Source organism: Saccostrea echinata, unplaced genomic scaffold (assembly GCF_033153115.1).
Source record: "Saccostrea echinata isolate AGI-Se365-2 ecotype Australia unplaced genomic scaffold, CSIRO_AGI_Sech_v1 ptg000002l, whole genome shotgun sequence".
In the NCBI taxonomy this organism is placed as follows: domain Eukaryota; kingdom Metazoa; phylum Mollusca; class Bivalvia; order Ostreida; family Ostreidae; genus Saccostrea; species Saccostrea echinata.
Window position 1 is genome coordinate 2218363 of NW_026889751.1, and position 16820 is coordinate 2235182.

At 33.0% G+C, this 16820-nt stretch overlaps 1 protein-coding gene across 8 annotated transcripts in view; it reads left to right on the forward strand.

Moving 5' to 3' along the window:
- Positions 1–16748, forward strand: part of LOC133205070 (cyclin-dependent kinase-like 2) — a 44713-nt gene extending 27965 nt beyond the window's left edge. For 5 of the 8 annotated variants that reach the window (XM_061340812.1, XM_061340823.1, XM_061340837.1 and 2 more), the window contains 6 exons: positions 6838–7331; positions 7929–7970; positions 9818–9901; positions 11347–11555; positions 11713–11822; positions 14718–16748. In XM_061340812.1, the coding sequence (XP_061196796.1) occupies positions 6838–7331; positions 7929–7970; positions 9818–9901; positions 11347–11555; positions 11713–11822; positions 14718–14768 (990 nt within the window). In that variant the 3' untranslated portion in view covers positions 14769–16748. The remainder of the gene's footprint in view (positions 1–6837; positions 7332–7928; positions 7971–9817; positions 9902–11346; positions 11556–11712; positions 11823–14717) is intronic. The other 3 variants (XM_061340852.1, XM_061340830.1, XM_061340859.1) reach the window with 3 other exon arrangements.
- The last annotated feature ends 72 nt before the right edge of the window (positions 16749–16820 follow it).

Consider the following 16820-nt stretch of genomic DNA (forward strand, 5'->3'; position numbering starts at 1 on the left):
ATAAGTATTATGTACAAGAATACTCCGTAGAAACTAGTTCTATAACCGTGAAAAAATCATCTGTTTTGTTAACATGCGGTTTAGATGCCTGCGCATATATATACATGTACATTTGTAGCATGCCTTGACAAATCGGTAAATCAGTCTCTAGGCACCTGGTGCACTTAATGTCTTCAAATTAGGTACATTTTGAAAATTACTTTTTTTTCTTTTTGTCAGCATTTTTTTCACAAACTTTTATGTTTTACAACAGAATAATTTAAATTAATATATATATATTTTTAAATTAGAGACGACGCGAATAATTTCATTTATATTTGCACATCGATCGAAAATACCCCGTGTGCGGTCGAAGTTACCCAACACACATATCTTGTAAATCGAACACATTTATTTTATATCATGACGAATAATACATATAATACAATTTAATCTGAACAGTAAAAGGTATTCCGAAGGAAAAAGGATCCAGTAAAAGTTGAGCGTAATACATGTAATAGGCAGTGACATACTTGAACAAATCTAAATATAAAAAAATAATCGGTCGAAATCACACCACCCTACCCTACAGTGTATCTGTCATATATGTATGATACTTATAAAAACAAACGTTTCAATATTCAATTTTTCAATATTCAGATATTCTTTGTGTATCATTGTGCTTCGTTTATTTCATACTGCTATAAAAGGGAACTGCATGTTTATTTTGTTTCGTTGGCTGCGGTGGAGATACATGTGTAGGTCATTGAATGGAATTTAAAAAAAAACCACTTTTTGGAATAACATTAGAGTAACATACAAATATCAGGTTGACTAGCATCCTTGCTGAAATAACAATGATTCAGAACGACTTCTAAGATACACGAAGTTCGGAGATTCACGAAGTTCGGAGATACACAAAGTTTCTGCTTTCTCAAGAGTAAATTTGAAATAAAAATTATCGAATGATTAATAAATTTGTACATTATTCTTAAGCAGACGTGAAATTCCTACAAAGACTTTAGAGTATTGTAAGTTACAAACTAAATTCATATCTTATAGGCTTTCGTGTAAAGGAAGTAATCAATACCACTATTTTTGTGTCTGGTTTTACTGACTCTGAAAATTCACGAAAACCCAGGAGCTTCCGGGGGCTTCGCGCCCTGGGCCACCACCAGGGCTTCGCCCTGGACCCACTGGGGGCCTTAAGGCGGTCCCCAGACTCCCTGCCTGAACGAAGTTATCCACGCCCCCCCCCCCCCCCAATCATAAATCCTGTATCCGCCCAGGGCGCCCTTTTGTATCCAAAATATACACAAGATTTAATAAATCAATTTATTATGTGGCTTTGGGCCCCTACCCCGACACAAAACTGATCGGGCCCCCTTTTCAAGATTCCTGTATCCGCCACTGAAAAAGAATGTGTTGTTCTCTTGGATGTCGATATCTGAATTATGTTTTATTTAAACACCTAGTCTAATATATCATGGGCGCCCATAATAGGACGATTATTTGTTTTTAGCTCACCTGAGCCAAAGGCTCAAGTGAGCTTTTCTGATCAAAATTTATCCGTTGTCTGTCGTCGTTGGCGTTGTCGTCGTTGTCGTCGTCGTTGGCGTAAACTTTTCACAATTTCAACTTCTTCTCCAGAACTACTGGGCCAATTTCAACCAAACTTGGCACAGAGTATCCTTGGGTAAAGGGGATTGAAGTTTGTTCAAATGAAGGGCCACGCCCTCTTTCAAGGGGAGATAATTAAGAATTAGTGAAAAATTAATAGCATCTTTTAAAAATCTTCTCCTCAAGAACCACAAAGCCAGGGAAATTGAAACTCATGTGGAAGCATCCTCAGGTAGTGTAGATTCAAATTTGTTCAAATCATGACCCCCGGGGGTAGGGCGGGGCCACAATGGAGGATCAAAGTTTTACATAGAAATATATAGGAGAAACCTTTAAATATCTTCTTCTCAAGAACAGGAAACCCCTTATTGGTCATATTTATATGAAAGCATCCTCAGGTAGTGGAGATTCAAATTTGTCCAAATCATGACCCTAGGGGGTAGGTCTGGGCCACAATGGAGGATCAAACTTTTGCATAGAAATATATACATGTAGGAAAAACCTTCAAAAATCTTCTTTTCAACAACAGCAAAGTCATGATAAGTCATATTTATATGGAAGCATCCTCAGGTAGTGTAGATTCAAGTTTGTTCAAATCATGACCCCCGGGGGTAGGGCGGGGCCACAATGGAGGATCAAACTTTTGCATAGAAATATATAGGAAAAACTTTTAAAAATCTTCTTCTCAGGAACAGCAAAGCCCCAATTGGTCATATTTATATGGAAGCATCCTCAGGTAGTGTAGACCCAAGTTTGTTCAAATCATGACCCTCGGGGGTAGGGCGGGGCCACAATGGAGGATCTAAGTTTAACATAGAAATATATAGGAAAAACCTTTAAAAATCTTCTTCTCAAGAACAGCAAAGCCATGATGAGTCATATTTATGTGGAAGCATCCTCAGGTAGTGGAGATTCAAATTTGTTCAAATCACGACCCCGGGGGATAGGGCGGGTCCACAATGGAGGATCAAAGTTTTACATAGAAATATATAGAAAAAAATCTTTAAAAATCTTCTTCTCAGGAACAACAAAGCCCTGATTGATCATATTTATGTGGAAGTATCCTCAGGTAGTATAGATTTAAGTTTGTTCAAATCATGACCCCCTGGGGTAGGGCGGGGCCACAATGGAGGTTCAATGTCTGAAATAGATATATTATAGGAAGTATCTTCTGATGAAGAACTGCAAAGCCATGATTAGTGATTTTGATATGGAAGCCTCTTCAGGTAGTGTAGATTCAAGTTTGACCCCCGGGGATAGGGATGGGCCACAATGGGGGATCAAAAATTTCTTACATAGAAACATATTGGAAAATATCTTCTTCTCAAGAAATGAAAATCATGTTTAGTCATTTTGATATGGAAGCATCCTCAGGTAGTGTAAATTCAATTTTTTTTTCAAATGATAACCCCCAGGGGTAGTTTGGGGCCCAATGGGGATTGAAAGTTTTACATAAGTACACATAGAAAAAATATTTCTTCTCAAGAACAGAAAAGCTATGTTTAGTCATATTGATATGGAAGTATCCTCGGGTAGTGTAGATTCAAGTTTGTTCAAATGATGACCTCTGGGATAGGGAGGAGCCACAATGGGGGATCAAAATTTTACAAATGAATATATGGGAACATTTTTTTTTAAATCTTCTCAAGTACAACAAAGCCATTTGTTATATTGACATGGAAGCATCATCAGGTAGTTTAAAATTCACCCCCCCCCCCCAACCCCCAGTAATCTTTTTAATACTGAACTGATTTGTGTCTAGCTAATGTGCTCAGGTGAGCGATGTGGCCCATGGGCCTCTTGTTTAAAATAAAGTGGTTCTTACGGATGTTATAAAAAACCTTATAAACGGCTAAATAATTACATGTATTTAATTCATTTACTGCAAATGTTAGTTTAGTTCTTTGCTTTCATAATCTAACTTTTATAAATTAACACGAAAGTCGTGCGATCGTATACAAATACTCAGAAGCAATCTTTCATATTTAATGAACGTATAGGTGAATAAATTTCCTCTCATCACTATACGTAAACCCCCATCCTCGAAATAAATAGAATGTTTTCCTTCGCAGTCGGTTGGTTTTACCAGGTACATGTAAGTACAGGTGAGGATGGAGCTTTACAGAAGCAGGTGATGAATTCCGAGAGAAAGGCACTGCCTATTTTATATACATGTACATTCCTAGGGACCTGGTTTTCTGAACCGATCTCACAGTTATTCAAAGATCTAGTTAGAAATTCTCTCTCTCTCTCTCTCTCTCTCTGAAATGCAGGCCCGTCGATTGTAAAAAAAAAAATAACAAAATAATTTCAATTTTTAATAAGTATCTCATCTCCCAAGCCAAAGACACAAATAAGCTTTTGCTGTTCATAATTTTTCATCTTTGTTTGCTAATCTTGTTGTATATAAGCATTATCGTCGTTGTTGTTCTAAAGCTACTCGTAAATTTTTCTCATTTTTATCTTATCAAGAACCACTGGACCATAACAACGAAAATTAACACAGAATATTTTTGGTAAAGTTTTGTTCAAATGAAGGGTCACATCCTCTATTAACGGATACATGTAGTAAAAATTAGATGGGGTCCAGGCGCAGATCAAGGAATTTTTTCCCACGGAGGGGGGGGGGGATGCCAATAAAAAAATATTTCAACCCAGAAATTTCTTGACGAGCCAAAAAAGAAAAAGAAACTCTTTTCCAAAGCGTGAAAAACCTATTTCGTGTGTGTGTTTGTGTGTGTGTATGGGGGGGGGGGGTCGTTGACTTTTAAAGCTTCATACCTAAGACTTTTCATACCATTTTAACACAGATCCGCGTTTTCGAGGAAGGGTCCGCGTTTTCAAGGGGGGGGGGGCATGGTCACTTTTACTTGTTTAGTATATACATTTAACTGCCCCCAACCCCCTCTAGATCCGCACATGGGGTCATTTGAAAATAGTATTCTCAAGAATCCCTGGACTAGAATGAGAAAATTTCCAACATAGCATACATTCATTTTTTTTTTCAAATATTGATTCCAGGGAGAAAGTTTGGGCCGGAAAGAGTGTTCATAATTTTACATAGGAATTTATATATCCCCCCAAACGAAGAGTGTGGGTTTGGGGTGGGGTGTTTTGAGTCTTTTGGAATCACACTGTCCGTTTGCCTAGCTGTCCGTTTGTACGTGATAGTTTGCCAAGGATATTATAACTTTGTTATGAAGAAACTGAAAGGTCATACTTGGTACAAAGATTACTAATGATCCGAAGGTGTGTCATAGTTTTGATCCAACATCATTTCGGCAAGTTCAAGGTCACTGGAAAAAATTAGCAAGTATCATACTTGATACAGGAATTACTTATGACAAAATTAAAGGGTTCGACACGACCTTCATCCAAGGTCATTCCTGTAAGTTCAAGGTCACTGACAGAAAAGTGTAAGATTACTGTATGTGCTATAATTTTGGAAGCTCATACTTGGAACAAAGATTGCTTATGATCCACCGGTTTGAGATAACATAGTACTAGACTGGCAGAAGAAGTGGCAAAATTCGTGCCTGGATTATAAATTTATAAGGGGTGGGAGGAACAGAGGAAACTTTTTCTCAGATTGCTTGAGATGGGTTTGTCCTGATCTTGAACAAAGGTTTTTCCGGCAAGTTCAAGGTCACTGGCAGATAAATATTAATTTTTTTCCATGCTATAACTTTGTAATATAAAATCACTGGAAGCTTTTACTTGATACAGAGATTGCTTATGATCCAAGAATGTGTTTTGACCTTGATCCAAGGTCTTTCTGGCAAGTTCAAGGTCACTGACAGAAAAGTGCAATATTCTTTTTCAGGTATATCTTTGTCATTGAGTATCACTGGAAGCTTATAATTTGTTCAAAGGTTGTTTTTGACCTTAACATAGGTCATTTAGGCAAGTTCAAGGTCACTGATATAATAAGTGTAAAATTCAAAAAGGTCTAGTCGCCCAAGTGGCGCAGTGGTAAGAGTGTCTGCTCTAGAGTCGTGGATTAAGGAGTTGATCCTTACGTCGCAGGTTCGAATCCCACTGAGGGACGCAGAGACTGATCCTTCGGATGAGACCGTACAAACTGAGGTCCCGTCTGGCAGTAGGTGCTGGCACGAAAAAGATCCCTCACTGCTCAATGGCCATGTGTGCCAAGTATAGGTCAAAATTTGCAGATCTCCATCGGCAAATGGTGGCGTCTCCATATGATTGAAAAATTCTCGAAGGGGACGTTAAACAACATACAAACAAATAAACAAAAAGGTCTATAATTTTGTAATAGAAAAAATTGAATGCATTTGCATTTCACTGAAAAGATGATAAATATATCATCCAGAGTGTGTAATGGCCTTGGCTTAAATTCGAGGTTACTTAGAATATGATGTTTTGGATGAATAGTGTGAAAGAATACGTGACTGTGAATTTTTTTTAATGTCGGTGACATAAAGATGGTGTTTGCTCTTAACAAGCTGCAGAATGTGTTATGGCTTGACGCAAGGTTATTTGGACAAGTTCAAGTTCACTGACAGGGGAATTTTACATTCCTTTACTGTCTTTCTACTGTTGAAACATTGAAAGTTGATGCCCCTTACAGGATTGTTTATAACCTTAAAATGTTGCATGACCTTGACTCAAGGTCGCTCTGTCCTGTCCGGAGCTCCGACGGAAGACCTATTCGTTGCATTGCAACGAGCTCGGCTCTAGTTTTTTCACTGTTTGCTGTTAAGCCTAGTGGTTGGGCGTTCACTTCGTGATCGGGATTCAGGAGGTCCATGTTTGATTCTTGTTCCTGGTGTCCTGTCAGACTTGAGATGTTTAACATACGTAGTGACTTTTCCTTTGCCAAACACCCAGTGCATTAGAAGTGAAAGTCACAAGTCTTTCAAATTAGACCATAAAAACCCCAAGGTCATTTGTCACTGTAGGCATTGGCATGATGAACCCTCGCTACTATGACTATAAGTGCATCTAGGTCAAAAATTGTGGCACCTCACCTAAAGTAGGTGACGTTTCTACATGAATGAAAAATTATTAAACAATGCACATACAATCAGTCTTTCTATCACATCATAATTTCTAGAAATTTTATAGAATTACAGAGCACAGTTCATAATTTTGAAATGTTACAGATGATACGTAAAGCTTAAGTTATTTCAGACATGCTTGATTGATCTAGAATGGAAACTGGATTTTAAGAAAAGAACTGCAAATTTATTTATTTCCAACATTTTTTTTTTACAGGATTCAAAGGCTACAGAGAAGAAAAAAGTGCAAGACAATGATAAGACAGTGAAAAAAGCAGCAAATCCAAACACTGTTAATGGAACTAGTAATGTATCTATATCTACTCCAAGTAATCAAAACAAAAACAAATCTGACACCTCATTAAAAGAAGTCAAGGTGGACATTAAAGACAAAAAGTCAGAAAAAAATGAAAGAAAAGTGGAAGAAAAGACCGAGAAAAAATCAGGTGATAGCAAAGGAAAAGCAGAGGATATAAGTGAGAAAAAAGACAGTAAAAGACAAGAAGATAAGAAGCCTGATGATAAAGTAGATAAGATAGAGGACAAGAAATCTGATGTTAAACCGTCAGAATCAAAGGAGAATGAGAGAGATAAGGAGAACAGTAAGGAGAGCACAGTGTCGGCTATGTCATCATCCAGTATTCCTCCCATTAATAATTCAGGACCCACAGTTCATGTTTCCACACCTCCCTCCATGCCTTCAATAAGCAGGTAAAATCGACATTACAGAGATTTAAGGTGTTTGTTCCATTTTGTGAGATTGTTTTCTCAGGGTACAGATTGGTAATTAGTTTAGCTATCAGACTTTTTTTTTTTAGAAAGGAAGTCATAGACATTACACAATTTTTCAGTTGCCTATAGTCAGAGCAAAACAAACAATTTGAAAGTAATGAAATCATGACTGACATACATGCACATTCTTTGATTCCATGTATATGCTTTCATGGTTTTCATTTGATAACATCTTATGATTTCTATAATCAAGTACTCCTTTCTAAATGAGAAAAAAATTATTAAAACTTATATATAGACAATTTAAATTTGATATAAATTCCCTTTCAAAAATTAAAAATGTACATGATAAACAACAGTTTGTATGATATACCTTTATATTACTTTGTTACTGTAACATATAGCACATGACTTCAAATTTGGAATATCTATTGTTAATGGCAAAAATTATGTTCACCGAGTTTTTTAGTAACCGACTCACACATTAATATAAATGTTTCTCTAAACCTTTTCTTGTGAATAAGATTTGAAATTCTATCTGAATGAATCAGTCACTGTTTGCCCTTATATTGACAGACAGCCTCTAGTCATTAGATCCCAGTACTTAAGTCTTGCCAGGTATTGTACACAAATTTCCCTACCATAGAAACTAGAACATAACAGTAGATCATACAAATAACTGTAGAATAGCATGTTAACCAGTATACCTGAGTTTTTTGTTCCATGTTATTCTCTAATACATGTATTTTACATCATACAAAATATTTTCAACATTTATGACTTACTGATTCTGTTGACTGTGGAGCAAAGTATAGCTTGGCTATTTATTTACTTATTTTTATTTTGCTGACAAATGAGGCTTATTATCATATTATTGAGATGTCAATTATGAATTTCCTTTTTTTGTCCCCAGACCCTATTGTAAGGTAACAAAATTAACACTTATATATAATATATATGATATGCCAAGGCATATCAGCAGTCTAGCTAGTAAGAGAGGTTAGTTATAGATATATGTAATGGCCAAACTCTAGCTATGGGGTAATAATTGTACATGTGTTTTTCTGTGGGCATGGACAGATTGAGGTAAAGGGTAAAATGTATGGTATGCAGAGCCCAGACATCAAAGTAGTAAATGCAGTAGGATTTTATAAAGTAATATTTTATAAATACCTACATGTACAGGTTATGCTTCCAGACACTAGTGGATGTATGTCATAAAAGTACTACCTTCATACCTATTTATTTGTATATATACCTGTATTAACTAACAGCAGACATTGCTAGATAGAAATAATTTTTGTTCTCTTTATCTTATCTGTAGAAGCTATTTTTTTTTAGTACCTTTTCCTTATAATTCATCATTGCTACTCCCTCACAAGGAAGTTTTTTTTCTTGAGGGGGTAAGTTGGATTTACCAGCATTTCTATGTTTTTTATTCCCTTCTAAACTATAACTTTGTAACAAAGAAGAATTTAAGGCTTGTAATGACCTCAGCAATTACTAATGCTAGATATGTTGTGACCTTGAAACAAGATCTTTTAGTTATGCATTCAAGGTCAGTGGCAATAAAGTGTCAAATTTTTGTCACAACATTGTAATAGGGAAGCATTGGAGACTGGTACTTGATACAGAGATTACATAAGTGTGTGATGACCTTCACTTAAGGTTTTTGGCCACCACTTCAAGGTCACTTGAATAAAAATATAACATGTATAGGTATCTGTCAAAACTTTGGTGAATCATTAGATGCTCATATTTGATTCACAGAATGCATAAAACATGAAAGTGTATTTTTACTCCTTATCTTGCTTACCGGTCAAATTCAAGGTCAACTATAGAAAAAGTTTGCCATAGCTAAGGTTATGTCATAAACCTAATCCAAGGTTATTAAAAATGATCAAGGTCACTTGGTGAAAGTAATAATACCAGTTTACTGAGGTATTTTTTCTTAGCTTACTCATGGTATCTGTAATATTTAACTTAGATGAAAAACTTAAAGCCTGTTTTTATGTACAGTTCTCAACATGCATGGTTAAACCTGTAAGTCAGTTAATTTTAGAATGCATACCTTCTGATATTCACAATCATAGTTTTATATATATATATATATATATATATATATATATATATATATATATATATATATATATATATATATATATATATATATATATAAGTTGTCATATGTCACATTTTAACTTTCCATTCCACTTTCTTGAGGAGGTACAATTTTGATTGTTAAACAGTAAAACAGTAATTGGTCACATCTTTGTAATATAATACATGTGAAAAGTTTTATAGGTTTATGTTTATTTGGTGTTTAAATTTGTTATTTTTTAAACAACATCTTCATTTAGTTTTATTACATATACTTGAAATGCTTGTCTCCATTTCAAGAAAAGCACCTGATGACAAGACACCAATTGATTAGTGAGTAAAATGACAAAATTATATACTTCCAGTCCAACCATGGGTCTCAATACCGCAAACAATATAAGTTTGTCCAATATAATGAGTTCTCCATTATCTGGTCCACCTCCACTGAGGTAAGAGGTGTAGCAATGGAGACTACAGAATACTAGGCTGCTTAATCAAGTTATTTGTATCTTGCATGCTCCTAACCGGCTAATTCTACTAAAATCACTAATTCTCCACTAGTTCACTTTTTATTTCTGCATTGTATAAAATAAATCCCTTTTGGGTGTTCATATTATTTTTATATGATATACTTCTGACATTGATTTATTTGATAAAGTTAATTGTACATTTTGCTACATTGTTAATTAGTATAGTCACATGTCTACATTTTTATTCTTTCCCCTCTTTATTTCATGATCTCCTATTTCTACAACAGTTTATATGTCTGTTGTCATTTAATTTGACTTCAATTTTTTTTTAAAAGCACAATTCTAGTAGAGTCTCAAAAATCACCTGAAGATTAGAAATTTTCAATCTGTACATAAAATCTCTGAAGACCATCTCATTTATAGCAAAATTATTAGATTTATAGTAATTGCTTTTAATTCTATAAATCATTATTTAACAACGTTCACTCTCATTTGAATTATTTCTTCACTACTGCCCATGCAATAACACTAATCAAAGAATGCATTTTATTTTCTTTCTAAGCATTGGTAAGGTGGGAGTATAGTTAAGCAAACCAATAAAAATCTGGCAGATTTTGTTTAAATGTTAATCATTATAAATCTGTAATGTAGGGATATCTGGTCACAAGCATGGTAAGTAACGAAAGAAAACCCCTCAGTTATGCCATTCCTGATTTTATGTGGATAACAATTTGCATTTTGAGGATTTAACTATGTCAGTCACTATAAATTCTTATGAATGTTTAATTTTAATATTCACAGTCATCAAGATCTGAATCACCGTTATGGATTTAATTTAATACAAAAGCATTGTATGTCTGTTCGTTCTTCACTTGTTCAGAATATTAAAATCTATTGACAAATCAGATATGTATGTTGAATTATGCCAAGCGTTAGTTTTATACTAGCCACTTAATATGAATTTGAAATGTAATCTGCTGTATACCCTTTAGTGCTACTATATGTTAGGAATTGATCTCGGTCACGTTGCTGAACAATTCTTATAATGGATAGTTTTCTTGCAGAGGCCATAAAGTTATTGTAAAATTGCAATGTGTTTTTTGTTACATCCCATAAAAAGCAAAATATTTTTTTAAGAATTACCGAAGCTTGATGGAAATAGGGTAATTCAAATAATTAAGCAGTCTAGCCAGATTGAACAATGCACTTTTCATCAAACCCAGGGTTAAGCATAATGGACCAGAAATAATAGAATTAAAAGCTTTGAAGATAGCATTTGTGGTCCTTTGTAATAAAGAATTAACACCCAAGAACATGTTTTAAATATATTGTAAAAGTTAACTGTGATTTCAACATCAAAAGTGATTTTTGTATAAGAATTGCTTGTATTGCTCATTGATTTCTTTTTTATAACTCCATTTTAGGGTTAGCGATAAAATGGTTAAGAAACCTCCCCCCAACTTCACGAAAAAGAGCCAAGTCACAAGCCACCACAGCACTACACTAAGCCCTCAACCCCTGCAATCAGAGAGAAGTTTTCTGCATGATAAAGTGCAAGAAAAGATGAAAGCCAAGAGTCCTGATAAAAGAGACAAGGAATTTATAACCTTGCCAGAGGTCAAAGGTGCTGAAGGTTGGTCATAAAGTTAGATGGATTTTAATGTTTTATATTCAACGTAAAGCTTATTACATGTAATGAAAGAAGATATGTTGGGTAATGCATGCATCCAACTTTGCTAAATTGTTTGTTTCAAATGAGATGAATAATTCATTGAAGAACATTGTTTCAGCTCATCCCTCTAAACCCAAAATGAAGCAAAGTCTGAGTATGGCAATGCAGAGGTCTTCTGTGGCAACAATACCTCATATAACCAACATAGATCCATTTTCAGGGACACTGGTAAACATGCATATATATATTTCCCTTTCTCAAATGTTATATCTTAAAAGGATCACCTCATTGTAAATGAAGTGCCGACCTATAGGGCAGGATTGGTTTTAGTCTATACAAATAGCTTGTCAATTTCCTTTGAAGCCAACAACTTCAGGCTATATATATGTACTAATTTGTTTCTCATGCATCATTTTATTTCTAGTTAGAGGGTGTAGTATGTAGATATAGGGGAAAACTTTTCATAGAAATAAACTATGTAGCATGATGCAATGAAATGATTAAATTCAAATATATATATATATATATATATATATATATATATATATATATATATATATATATATATATATATATATATATATATATATTAGGAATGTCAATTTTGTCAATAATTCATATTCGAATATTCAATGAAAGTATTCGAATATATTCGAATATTCGATAAAATAAATAAATCTGTTTTATTTTAAATATGCATCATCCTACTCTCATGAAAGGTTTAGCGTAGCTATACTTATATTGGAAGTAAAATTGTATGAAGACTTTTGTGGGTGTACAATAAGAAATTCCATTAAATATTTGTCAATGTTTGAAATAAATAATTGATTTAAATGTAGAAAAGTATAATTTTAACAAATGAAACGTGTATTTATAGTAGCTCCATCTGAGGAACCAGTCATCTTACAAAAGGCAAGATAGTCGTAACGGTATACTGTTCAGATTTCAATACTTGTAATGAATTACAATTATATCTGCCTGATAAGAGATTATAATCTTTGATACAATGTAAGCAAATATTTCCATAGACAATTTTCCTAGGTAATTAACTAATTTCCCCATAATGAATTTAAAATTCAGGATTATGTACAACCCGAGATAATTAAGTAATTTACAGATTTATTCTGAAATTAAGCCCTTTACTATATTAATTACAGATTAACTCTATCGGACATTCATTCAATGATCAATTAATTTTATTTTGATAAGTATGCTCTTTACGCCTTTTAGACATTTATAGATTTCATTTTTGTCCTCGATTCTAGATCTGATCGTATCTAACTAATAAAAACTATGAAAGTACGTTTTGTATTATACATAAAGCATTTTTGTACAATTCCTTAACACCTTACTCAAAACAAAATACATGTAATTTAGTAGATTTATAAGATAAGAAAGTAGTGAAAAAATTGATCGCTAGTAAATTAAATAGGGATAATTCTAGCGCTGTTCTAATCAAAATTTATTAATCACAGTACTTCTTTTTATGAAATCTGAAAAAACACCGAATATTCGAATCTTAAATTTATATTCGAATATCAACTCATCGAATGAATATTCGAATGTTCGAATATTCGTTGCCATCCTTAATATATATATATATATATATATATATATATATATATATATAAGAAATCCATTGCATCTCGTAAAAGACGAGAATATCTTTCCTTTACTGTCTTTTGGATTAAGAATTGAGCTTGCATAAAAGGTAGAAAATTGAAGGAAAATAAACACACACACCCAAAACCAAAAAAAGAATTTAAATGGTGTTTGAAAAGGGAAAAATTAGAAATAAAAGTGTTAATAGTCAGGGGTTATACCATAGGAGTTATCCTGGCTATGAAAATAAGTGGTATATGAACCAGGTTGTCAGAAGCAGGTTTCATTTTTTTTTTTTTTTTTTTTTTTTTTTTTTGAATTTCAACCCTAGGGCAGGGATGCCCCTAAAAAAACTCCCATCTTTATTATTTCTTAGATCAAAACTATCAAATATCACAGTTTTATTAGAGGTAGGCCTGCCTGGAAGGATTTCTAGGCCAAAATACATGCAAAAAATCAGTGCTTTAACTAAGAAGATGCTGTTTTAGCCAACTTTGAAAATTAATTTTAAAGTTAAAAATTATTTATTATTTAATAAATACATTTTAGGTTCAAATCGCAAATTTGAAAAATTAGACATATATATACAGTAGAAAATAACTGACATAATGAACATTGATTTTTTAAATTAGACTTTTTCCATGAAACCGTTCTGTCCTATAGGTCAATTCTTTTAAAATTCTGAATACATCCTTTGGAATATTTTATTGTTTTATCCCTCACCATGAATATGGCTGGGGCATATAGTGTTTGTCATGTCTGTCTTCCATCCTTCCATCCCACTTTGCATTTAGGTTAGTTTTAAAGAAACTATTAAAGATACTTTTATCAAACTTCATATGCTGATACATATTGATGAAAGCTCTTCAACTGCATCAACAATTTTGACCTTGACCTTTCTTTTAACCTTGACTTTACTTTTCTTAAATTAGTGTTGAGCTCAGGTTCAAAGAAATTATTTAAGATATTTTTATCAAACCTTGCATGCTGATGCATATTTTTTTTTGGAACTATTCATCAACATATTTTGACCTTGAACTTTCCTTTGACCTTGATTTCACTTTTCTTGAATTTGTGTTAAGCTAAGTTTCAAAGAAACTATTCCAAGATATTTTTATCAAACTTCATATGCTGATACATACTAATAAGAGCTATTCAACTGCATCAACAGTTTTTGACCTTGATTTTCCTTTGACATTGACCTTGCTTTAATCAAATTATTGATTATCTCAATTTCAAAGAAACTATTAAAGACATTTTCTACGTTAGCTTATGCATTGATAATTATTTGATGAGAATTTATCAACTGTGTCCAATTTTTTTACCTTGACCTTCCCAGTGACCTTTGACATTACTATTTATTGTGTATCAAAGTCAGTTTTAAAGATTTTCATCAAAGTTCATAAACTAATACAAATTTTCATGCTGCATTACTAATGAATCCTGGCATTCATTTCCTATGGACATATTTCTTGTTGTTTTGTTTGGGTTTTTTTCATTCATGATTATTTTTTTTTGCAGAGTGACACCCAAAGTTCGGATGGAAGAGAGGGCAATCTTCCTAATGTCTGACATGATGTGGGTCTCCACTTCAAACACCCTTGCCTTACCTCTGCTTATGCATAGTGTGATTGTTAGAGATTGTGAATAATGAAATTGAAGGGACAGTGGGGCTCATTTGTGTAAACTACATGTGTTTTCATGTGTAAACTGTTTTATAATGTAAAATATACCCTACTGTAGAATGCCAAATATAGAGAGAGAGTTTAAAACCATTTTGAATGCAAATTTTTCAGGATGATTGAAAGTTGCAGAGTTGTAGTGCTATAATTCCTTTTGTTCAACTCAGAATGATGCATCACATATTGTAATATCGATTTTTAATTTTAAAAAAAAAAGGGGGAATTTCTAGTGTTAACAACTGGGAAACATTTTAAGAAACATTTCTTAATAAACATTGTAGACGTTTTCTCTAATGTATAGTTACAAACATTCAGTTGTTAATTTGTAAATGAAATGGTAAAATGTAAACTTCAGTCAGTATTTTTTAATTTGAAATAGTCATGACCTCTATTGGTGCTGAGATAAAATCTAGTTGTCTTACCAAGTAACTATATTAGTAGATTAATTGCACCAAATGCACTCTTGTCCAATGAATAATACTCACATATTGATACTTACTGCATTGATGTTTTTGAAGTAATATTCACTTTTTTAGTCTTAATGATACTATTAAAGAAATTTAGCTAAATACTGTTGGAAAAAATTAGAATTGGGCCTTCTGGACTAAATGAATTTGTACAAATATGGTTGTAAAATAATTATTGATAGTGGAAAATTCATACTACGCAATAACTAAATGGACATTGCACAGATTTTTTTTTAAGTATTATATAGCAGGTAGTTTAGCTACTAGTCTGAAAGCTTGTCTTCTTTATAGGTTTAGTTCTTCAATGAAATCTAGTCATGAACACAAAATGTGTGCCAATGATTTCATTATGTAAAGAATACAATCACTGAAAATTTAATTTACTTGATTACTGTGCTGTTGAATGTAAAGGGTTTTACAAAGTATGAATATCAATAGAGCCATCTGTATAATTTTTTTTGAGTACCATGGCTGATGAAATAAGTAGTTTTTTGAGAAGTTTATTTCTTAGCACACATTGTATATTGAAACTATTAATTGCCAGTTTGTATTACAATGGTATATATTAAAGGATAGAACCTTGTTATGTAAGTTTGAATCTAAACACTTTTCCAAGAGTTCATATGCACATGCAGAATTCCGTATAGTCCATATACTCCAGTGCTTTAGTGTGGTTGTGTGAGAGAGAGTTGATGTTGTATCTATTTATTGTGTGTATTCCAGTAGGGCACACAGATAGCAGATTGTCTATCTATCAGAGCTTCAGAACTTGCAGTGTTCAATGTGTTCCAAACAAAATATTCATATTAGTGAAGAATTTTTTTGTCATCCTTAATTTTTCTGCATTTTCTACTTTGTTTAAAGAATGCAGTTACTTAGATTTTTTTTTTCCATGAAGAATAAATTGTACCAAGAATCTTTCACCATGATTTTTTGCCCATTTGAATGGGAAAATTATTCAAAGCTTGTCTATAATTAATTTCAAGATACAGAAAAGATGGCATTTATCATAGTCAGTGGTTTTTTCCAAATTTCTTTCATTGATGAACTGGGTAGAAGTCAGACAAGAAATATTCTTGGTGATGTTAATTTAATGAACAAAATTTTCTATGCAAATAAAAAAAAATCAAATGCACAATGTGTTGCTGTGTGACATCATTTTCACACAAATGCTCAAATTTCTGTCATGTAATTGAGTATCATATAAAACAGTATAAGCATTTATATACATGTATTCAGTATTGTTTGCATAATGATTCATTATTCAGTATTGGATACTTGAGTATTTTTTTACACTTGAAACTTACATATTGTTAAAGAATGTTGTTTTGTTACATTTTGTGTATTTTCACTCTTCGGGTGCTTGTATCATACTTCAATAAGAAATAAAGAAGGAAAACTAACTTCTCTCCACTTACTGTAAAGAAAATTAAAGTTGGGCTCTCAGGTAAACTCATGTGATCAGTAAATCAAAA